Source organism: Phragmites australis, chromosome 10, assembly GCF_958298935.1.
Source record: "Phragmites australis chromosome 10, lpPhrAust1.1, whole genome shotgun sequence".
NCBI classification, from domain to species: Eukaryota; Viridiplantae; Streptophyta; class Magnoliopsida; order Poales; family Poaceae; genus Phragmites; species Phragmites australis.
This window is the reverse complement of record NC_084930.1, coordinates 28,459,951-28,469,630: the sequence shown is the minus strand read 5'-3', so window position 1 is coordinate 28,469,630 and position 9,680 is coordinate 28,459,951. Positions and strand designations below refer to the sequence as shown.

General features: G+C 39.3%; 1 protein-coding gene across 3 annotated transcripts; it reads left to right on the top strand.

Moving 5' to 3' along the window:
- The first annotated feature begins 2,958 nt into the window (after nt 1-2,958).
- On the top strand, nt 2,959-9,288 carry LOC133930579 (probable glucomannan 4-beta-mannosyltransferase 3). 3 transcript variants are annotated; one of them, XM_062377249.1, is made up of 9 exons: nt 2,961-3,438; nt 3,584-3,682; nt 5,662-5,914; nt 7,098-7,208; nt 7,281-7,417; nt 7,719-7,832; nt 8,008-8,207; nt 8,329-8,511; nt 8,609-9,280. In XM_062377249.1, the coding sequence occupies exons 1-9, from the start codon at nt 3,043-3,045 to the stop codon at nt 8,769-8,771; spliced, it is 1,656 nt and encodes a 551-aa protein (XP_062233233.1). In that variant the 5' UTR covers nt 2,961-3,042; the 3' UTR covers nt 8,772-9,280. The 3 variants fall into 3 exon arrangements, with proteins under 3 accessions (XP_062233234.1, XP_062233233.1, XP_062233236.1); XM_062377250.1 differs by lacking the exon at nt 3,584-3,682 and having other exon boundaries at nt 2,959-3,438; nt 8,609-9,288; XM_062377252.1 differs by lacking the exons at nt 2,961-3,438; nt 3,584-3,682 and adding an exon at nt 4,534-4,646 and having other exon boundaries at nt 8,609-9,279.
- Nucleotides 9,289-9,680: the final 392 nt, after the last annotated feature.

The following is a 9,680-nucleotide window of genomic DNA, read 5'->3' as shown; positions in this document are numbered from 1 at the left end:
GGAATTGATGAAACATCAGTTGCCATCCGTTTTCTTCACATTTTCACTTGGGACCAAAGCTCACTACGACGGAAGAATGTTACTCCACGGAGGAGCTGAATATAGAGCCATTGGACGTGCTTCTTGTTTCGCAGATTGCCCAAGCGATGAGGCCTGCTGTTAAGAAAATGAGGCTCTGGGGATCGGTCAAAACTCTTGCCCGGTGGTATGAGATCCTCATGAGATTACTGCTGTTCATAGCCACTGCCTTCTTTGCCTGGTTCCCATTCGTGCCCGTCTTCCAGACGAGGATGCACTTCGACCAGGCGTTCAGCAGAGGCCTGCAGATCTCTCGCATCCTTGGTGGAGGGCGCAAGAAAGGCCGAGCACCCGAAAAAGAGAGAGGGTAGTTTCTAGGTTTAATCACTGACAAATTGCATAGCCACTATATTCTGCTCCACCATCTGATTTTGTGATCAGATTCAGAGACCAGGGGGCACTCACTATACACACACTAGGCAGCGTCGTATTCCAGTTTAGCTATAGATTCAGAACTGTCGCGTCTAGCGATCAATGATGAACCGAGCGAACGAAAGAGCCTGTCCTGTCCTCTTTCGGTGATTTGCTAACTCATGCACACGATGCCTCTGGTTTGTTCCATGAACTGTGCCGTCTACCCGTGTATGGCAAAAGGATCCGAGGGCAGTTTTTTTAAACGTAAATAAAATTTACATGGTACCGATAAACATGATTTATTAGGTATATAAAAAAATTAAATAAATTTAAGTAAAATATAGACAAATATGGTAAACAAATTATTAGGATTCATGGTAGACCCGATAAACTAGGTTTATCATTGTTTTTTGGCTGATTTTTTTCGATAGGAGGGGATCATTCACATGCACGACTTGTCCTGTAGTGTTACACGAGAAACACAACGACGAGGGGAGCGTCCAAACCAGGGACTCAAACTATTCTTGGTTGGGTGCACGGTCTGTCGTTGTGGGCATGGCCATGACGGGGACATATCGGCGAGGGGCAGCCAAGCCAATCGTGTCCACGTCCGTGACGCTCGCTTTTGGCATTTCCGCAAGCGGATGATTGGCTACCAGCCTACCTCTCCGTTTGATAGGCTTAAAAGCAGCTTTTTCTTGAAAAAGACAGAAGTTATTTAATCCGTTGGTTTTTTTTAATTTTTTTAGCTTTTGACTGGTTAAGAAAGTGACTGTAGCTAAAATGAACTAAACGTTAAGAACCGAGCTAAGATAAGCTTTTGTATTTTTTAATGTGCTGAGAAGATAAAAATTTATTATAAAAATCAACAACTAAAATTCAACAATCAATCAGTCATAACTGATTTCTCAGCTAGTCAGAACCTCCAAAGCTACAGTCTATCCAAATAGAATCTACCATGCACTCCACAAGATGAAGAAGTTGTGACCATGACAGACGGACCCTACGGAGTCCATCGGTATAGGATGCCCATGGACTCGATATTAGTCAGTTAAATAATAGCGTATTTAGAGTAGGTGTTTATTAAAAATCATTTTTCCTTAACCGCGCTGGCATATGTGTTTAGATGGAAAGTAAAATATTTATTTAAGCATCATTTCTTATATTAATGCTAATAAAATTAACCATATTTAAATACCTATAGTCTTTATTTACATTAAAAATTACAATTTTTATTAAATGCTTAACACTCTTTTTATTTAAACACCTAATCATAAGCAACTTGTATTGTCGCCGTCCTGAGAACTTATACAAAAGCTTCAACTCTAAGAAGTTTTTAGCTGGTCATCTCTAATCCTAATTTTTTTAAGTTAGAACTGTGAACGTATTGAAAATATTTAGTTAGGACGTCTTATTTTTATTTTAAATTAAAAATAAATATTTAAATTATTTTATTTTATTATATAAATTTTAAATCCTACTTAGATTTAACATGTCAGCGAATGTACTAGCCCAGATGTAAGAGAGTCAAGCTGCGGTGAAACCAACGGATCAGAGCCGGGGCAATTGTTTTTTTCCACTCTACTGGATGCCCCGCCAAAATGCCATCCTACAAAAAGTTCACTTCCAAATATCACCGGTCCCGCATGTCATCGACAAGCACATGAAAAGTAAGCACTAGAACAGTACTTTGCGCTAAAAAAGTACTGAAGTTAAAAATCTTGTGTAATTCAAACAAAAAATGCCAAAAAATATGTTGATTTTTGTACATGCTCTATAATTCATAAGCAACCCATTTTAACTATATTCATCTAAAAATCTTGTGTAGAATCTAAACTAAAATTCCCTAAAAAGTGCTACTTTTGCAACTTCTAACAATTTTTAAGGCCTTAAAAAATTCCAAAAAATCTAAAAAAAATCATTAATATTCTTCTATGTGATATATAATTTATAAAATTATCTCTCACCCTAACTTATAAGGTGAAAAAAACGAGTTCCTTTGTAATAGACATTACTAATAAATTAGTACATCACATTATAGTAAATGAGCATTACAAATAAATTTACCTTTTCACCTTATAACCTAGGGTGGAAGATAATTTTATAAATTAGTACATCACATTAGAGAAATATTAGTGAAGTTTTCTAGATTTTTTTAAAAAAATTGAGACCTTAAAAATTGCTAGAAGTTGCAAAAGTAGCATCTTTTGGAGAATTTTAATTTGAATTCTACACAAGATTTTTAGGTGAATCTAGTTAAAATGGGTTGCTTATGAATTATAGAGCTTATGCAAAAATCAACATATTTTTTGGTATTTTTTAGTTTGAATTACACAAGATTTTTAATTTCAGTATTTTTTAAGTGCAAAGTACTCTTACTGTTTATGTGCTGGTCAATGACATGCAGGATCAAATAGCATTTAGAAGTGAAATTTTGGTAGGATGGTATTTTAGCGGGTGACATCCAGTAGGGTGAAAAAAACAATTGCCCCGATCAGAAGAGCCACAGCTCCACTCGCCTCACTGCTGTCCTGCAAAAGGGGCCTCCCGCACCGACGCGCCCGCCAAAAGCAGCGTCCAAAAAGCTACAGGCACGGTGCGGACGCGGGCATGGCCGGCGCAGCGGCGGTGGCCTCCGCGGCCGCGGGGTGGCTCGATCTGGACGGTTCGACCCTGCTCCTGCGCCGGTGGTGGCCGTCGGGCGGCGGCCGCGACGAGCCGTCCCTGCCGCTTAGCTGGTGGCTGCCGGGCGGCGAGCTGCGGGGCGCGTGGGACGCGGCGCGGGCGGCGGCCGTGGCGCCGGCGCTGGCCGCCGCGTCGTGGGTGTGCCTGGCCCTGTCAGCCATGCTGCTCGCCGACGCCGTGTTCCTGGCCGCCGCCAGCCTCCTCGCGCGGCGAAGGCAGCACAGAGCGGGCCCGCTCGCCGGCGGCGAGGACGAGGAGGCGGGCGGCCGCCTCGGCTACCCCATGGTGCTCGTCCAAATCCCCATGTACAACGAGCGGGAGGTACGTACGTGTCCCACTCACTGTACCGCAGTACGGGACTGCGGATACGCAATGCAAAGCAGTATACTGGTCTAAAAAACAATGGATTTATACGGTTGGTCGTGCGTACGTATGTACATACGTACGCCTCGTTTCTTTTTGGTAGGTGTACAAGCTTTCGATTGGAGCAGCGTGCGGGCTGTCGTGGCCGTCGGATAGGGTCATCGTACAGGTTCTAGACGATTCCACGGATCCAACGGTCAAGGTAAGCTTAAACCTTTGGCCGGTAGCTGCACATGTCTCGAGTATCGACACGTGTAAAGTACCAGTCCATTAGACCTGAAGTGATAGAGATGTTAGGTAGTGTTTGTTTGTTTTAATGAGACAGTATGTATGGGATGGTTTTGGATATGTTTATGTCTTTGTGTTGCGTTGTTTGAATAGTATATCTTATTTAGAATAGTGTGATATAGATTTTCAAAATATTTTGTATCATCCTATTTAGGAAAATTAGTCGAAAGAGCTCGTACAGGTTCTGTCAATTCTACTAATTACTTATGGTTAGTGATGATTAGTGACTATCAGTGATTATTAGAGATTTTTAGTTAAACGTTAGTTATAATTAGATGTTATTAACTATAACTAATTATTGTTATGGGTATTTAGTGATGATTATTGACAACTTAAGTTATAGTTAATTGGAATTAGTAATGATTAGTACTAATTAGCATAGTTTTTTTATAATAACAAATATAAAAATTATTATTTATAAAATAATTAAGTTATATATGGATATAATACATATCTTTTAAGCAACTAAATATGTCTTGTATCATTCAATACATCCAACTAATATATTTTCGTAGCATCTCATACATCTAATCAAATAACCTACTTGTATCACCTCATCTAGGACCATTCCGTTCATCTCATTCAACTTGGTTCAACCAAACACTCGAGATAGTTGGTAACTTCTGAAAATAATTGGCGTTTAACAATTGGCATAGTCGATACTCAATTTTTTCGATAAATGAAACTTTATTGACTCTTATCGTTACATCAGGGTGATACAAACATATAATAGATCACTTCTGGTTTCTACATAGTTCGGATGCACGTGGCCAAAAAAGAGAAGAAAAACACAAAACAAAAATAATGAAGAACAAATGATCCAGCTAGTGGGCTATGATGATGCACCAATCCGAAGTTTAGATTGCTATCCAAATCGGGTAAAAATATCCATGACCACTCGCTCCATAATAGTACATATTGATGCTCCTATCGCCGCAACACAACCTAAGTACGAAGTAACCGTGTACATGTATAAATAACTTGTAAATGAGAGTTAATTTTATTTTTATTAAAAATAATGTCATTTCTACATAGCCATAACGATCAAAAAAAGCCGTCACCGCTATCATTATTTTGGCTTTCTGTTGTGTACTAATACCACCAAGTTAGTTGCCAAACATATTTGGAACACTGCTCGATGAGTAAAAGTTAGAAGTCACTTGGATGATAAACTATGCATATCTCGCAAATCGATAATAAAAAATGATGCACTCAATCGTCTTATTTTTGTGGACAAGAATGATATGTTAAGCCAAGTAGCAGTAATATGTCTATGTGGTGACACATTGAGATGATAACTATACCAAATTGTATATCTTGGAGATGTTGCAACATGGCTGGAAAAAACAAACAGGAAGAACTACTAAAGATGACTAGACAATGATAAGAGTTATGGGTAGTTTGATTTTGGCTCATGCCTGCCCGCCAAAAGCTGATTGAGCCAAAGCGTGGGCGTGAAAAAGAATTACGCGTGGAAGTGGGCGTGAGGGCGCACCAACCCGCGGCTACTATCCAAACGCGCACCTGCATCGCAATCAACCACAAAAAATTGGCATGGCGTCCATCGGTAGTAATCCAAACGAGCCCTATGTTCTACACGGGCGGGGCGGATAGAGCCACATAAGCTGCATACATCACTTAATTTGCAATTTGATACATTTTTATGTTCTCATAAGTACATTTTTTTCAGCACGGCATAAGAATATGTCTTTCTTCTTTTGAAATGGACATAAAACATTCATATTGTAGCTAGTGGCATTAATTAGCTACCTGTAGTAGAAATAAGCAGTGTACATATAACATATTAGGTCGAGCTATTTCATTGAACTAGCACTGAATTTTGCTGTTGCCCTCCTCAAAATAAATCATTCATGTAGTGTGTGCTCTCAATAGGATCTGGTGGAGCTTGAATGCAAGTTTTGGGCTAACAGAGGCAAGAACATAAAGTATGAGGTGAGAAACAATCGAAAAGGGTATAAGGCCGGTGCACTGAAACAAGGGATGTTGCATGACTATGTCCGACATTGTGATTTTGTCGCCGTATTTGATGCTGATTTCCAGCCGGAACCTGACTTCCTCATGAGGACCATCCCGTATCTTGTGCATAGTCCACGGATTGCTCTTGTTCAAGCACGGTGGGAATTTGGTAAGCCTGAAAACACCCGACTCTACCCTGGCTATGAGTTCCTTTTGTTTAGGGCCAGTATGTGTATGTGGTTTGTTGTTGCGTTGTGACGTTCTATGCCTATTTTTAAAAGCATTTGTCATCCAACTGTTGATCTTTCTCTATTTTCTCTAAAGTGGATCTTTTTGGTAACTACTCATATTTTTTTATTGCAGTAGCTGGTTTAAAACAAATATTTGAAAAGGGTTAAACCAAATGGTATAGTCACCTAGCTATAATAAATCCACATCAACATTTTGCTTATGTGGAGGAGAGAGAAGAGAGGAAGAGAGAAGAAGAGGACAGAGAAAAGTCTATAGCGCATTCCAAAACGTGTGTAGACTTTTAATGCTCCATTACATGTGGATTCGTATTAAATTTGGAGAGTATACTATAGCTAATTCATTAGAGAAGTTATTTATGGTGCTATATATAGATGGCATGGACAACTATTATAGCTAGTAGTTGGTTATGACTCTGTTTGACAGAGCTCTAGCTCTGAGATTCATGTAAGATTTAGAGTTTGTAAGATAAAATAAAGTGGTTCAAATATCTATTTTCAGCCCACATAAGAACAATATATTTAAACAAAAAATCTTCAATCTGCTCTCAGCTCCGGCTCCAAGAATTTCTAGAGTTAGGGATGACTAACTCCAAGAGCTCTGCCAAATAGACTTTATATTATTGGCGATGCCCTTAGGCTCTGTTTAATATCACAATTGTATTTTGAAAAGCATTTTCTTCACTTCTAGATATAAAACATAGTTGATAGCATTTTATCATAACCATAACAACAAAGCCTTATTGTAGTTGGCAAATATTCTCATATCTAACTAGGCTATCCAACCTAGCACATTAAACCACTTCAACCATGAATCCTTAGTATGTTGTTTTTCCACGACAATACTTAATTTGCCTAGTTGTAGTAGTCAACACAAAGTACTAATCTTAACCTACGACTGGCAACTTAATCAACACCGATGAAAATGCAATTGGGTTACACTCATACCTATAGCTATACTGCAAAAATAAAAATAAAAAACACTTTCTGAGTAAAACACAAGTTTTGTCCCATAAATATGCTGAGTAGGCTTTATCCATCTGATGCATCTCCTGTTCCATTTGACAGGAACTTGCTGACTGGCATTTCGGGACGGTTTTGCAGTTAATCCCAATGAATGCCTGATGACAAGGATACAAAAGATGACATTAGATTATCACTTTAAAGTAGAGCAGGAAGGTGGTTCATCAACCTTTGCCTTCTTTGGTTTTAACGGTATAACAGAAACATCTCCCGGTAAGAATTGAACTATCCTCAATCACGTAGGATTAACCTATTTAACTTCAGGAACTGCTGGTGTCTGGAGAATTTCCGCCATCAAGGAAGCCGGGGGTTGGGAGGATCGGACCACTGTGGAAGACATGGATTTGGCTGTCAGAGCAGGTCTGAAAGGATGGAAATTCATCTATGTTGGAGATGTTAAGGTACAATGGTACTAACATACTCGTATGGACTCAATTTTCTAGTTAAACTACAAAAATGTTATGCAGTCTACAACTCTACACCGTGGTATGCCTTAAGTAATGAGCGATAAAAGGGGAAAAAATCATCAGAGCAGCATGGCAATGTAAATCCTGTTAGAAATTGTCAGAAATGAAAGCAAGTTTCGCAGCATTTTTGGTATAGTCAATTTTGTAGTTTAATAGCCAGCAGTACCTTATTTGCCTGGCAATCGTATTTTTACACATGATGTGACTTTCAAGAAATTTATTACCGGAATCATAGGTCAAAAGTGAACTGCCAAGCAATCTGAAAGCATATCGCCGTCAACAGCACCGGTGGACTTGTGGGGCAGCAAATTTATTCCGGAAGACAGGAGCAGAAATATTTCTGACCAAGGTAAGTTTGCCAATTATAATCTATATATCCTGTAATAAGTGCATAGGTAGTATTATGTCTGGTAAGCATGGCCATCAATTTTTGTACTCTGTTGTTCTGTATGGGTGATCTGCCCATTCGATTACAGTGTTGCTGTTCCCTATGTTTATCTGACGTCATCTGAATCCTGGTGCAGGACGTATCATTTTGGAGGAAGCTTTATTTGCTCTACAGCTTCTTCTTCGTGAGGAAGGTTGTTGCTCATGTGGTGCCTTTCATGCTCTACTGTGTAGTAATACCACTGTCCGTACTAATTCCAGAGGTCACGCTTCCAGTATGGGGGGTGGTTTATGTCCCAACAACAATAACACTTCTATGCGCCATCAGAAATCCAAGGTTTAAAACTCGTTTTTTAGTTTAAGGTTTAAATCTCGTGCTTTCCAGAAGAGTTTGTTGACCTGACTATGTTTGTGTAAAATAAAATGTGTTGTGTTTCTAACAACTGCTTTGCTTTCAGTTCCCTCCATTTCATACCATTCTGGATCCTCTTTGAAAATGTGATGTCTTTTCACCGAACCAAGGCGACATTCATCGGTTTGCTCGAGCTCGGGAGTGTGAACGAGTGGGTTGTCACAGAGAAACTTGGCAAATCAAGCAGCACAAAGCCTGTGCCACAGCCTCCCTGCAGGTTTTGGGATAGGTAGCATGCTTTTGCTTTTTTATATACGTCCTGAGAAGTCTCATAAGTTTCACTTGAAGTGGCTCTAATTTGTGCACCATTTTCATGATATTTGCAGATGCACCATGTCAGAGATTTTGGTTGCCATCTTCCTCGTCTCTTGCGCGACCTACAACGTGGTTTACGGAGACGACTTCTATTTCGTTTACATATATCTACAGGCCATAACATTTCTTATCGTTGGCACTGGTTTGTGCGGAACATTGAGCTCCAGTTCATAGTGGCATACCAGCTAGGACTGATCCAACAGAAGGAATTGTTCAAGTTAGGTCATGAACTCATGATGACAAATAACCCCATTGCACTGTCATGTATACCGTGAAGGCAAGGGACGCCTGCCTTTTTGTAGAGAAGGGCAGTAAGAATGTAGCATGCCATTTCCATGTCTCTAGCGTTGTTCTATTGTCATGTGATTTATGTTGCCATGTTTCATTATTGGATTAGTTCCTACGTTCAAGAAAATATTGCTATTTTAGCAAATTTTGGAGCATGATAAGCTGGTACAATCCATGAGGGGCTTGCTTCAGGAATTTAAATAAAATTGTAAATGTCTGTATCCTAATTTCTCTTGTCGAAGCATGCCCTGAGTTGTTTGCTTACTCGCCTTTTCCTTATTCTATCCAAACAAGTGATCGGATATCTTCACAAGGAGGTGGCGAATACAAAACCGTAGAACCCTCAGATTAGTAATTCTTCGATTTCATCCTGCATCAGACCATCTCAAACAGTAAGGGTGTGATTAGTTGTCCGTATTTGGAGATTCTGATCTGGTAAATGTGTATAATCTTGTAAAGAAACGTGTTTGATTGTCCGTATTTATTATTTTAGTCTGATCCGGTGGATACAAATGTACGTTTTTAGTCTGGGTCGAAAGTGAAGCTCGAATCTGTAGCCTGGCTTGATAAATGTAGTCTACTGTATTTGCTTGTATAAACAAATTTACTTATTAGCATTACAAAATCCCTTTCATATAAACAATTAATCATAATCTCAACTCTTATATCTACTCATATAACTTTAAATTCGATCAACCAAGTATAAATTTAACTTAGCCAGACAAATATAACAAAACAATATTCTAAATATTATTACTACATTCAACCACCTTCCACTCATATACGTCCGTACTA

Excerpts from the sequence above, each read along its gene's own strand:
- LOC133930579 (XM_062377249.1), top strand. The coding sequence starts at position 3,043 with ATGGCCGGCGCAGCGGCGGTGGCCTCCGCGGCCGCGGGGTGGCTCGAT. Across the intron at positions 5,915-7,097 it reads TCAAGCACGGTGGGAATTTG|TTAATCCCAATGAATGCCTG; the intron begins GTAAGCCTGAAA and ends ACGGTTTTGCAG. Across the intron at positions 7,209-7,280 it reads TGCCTTCTTTGGTTTTAACG|GAACTGCTGGTGTCTGGAGA; the intron begins GTATAACAGAAA and ends ATTTAACTTCAG.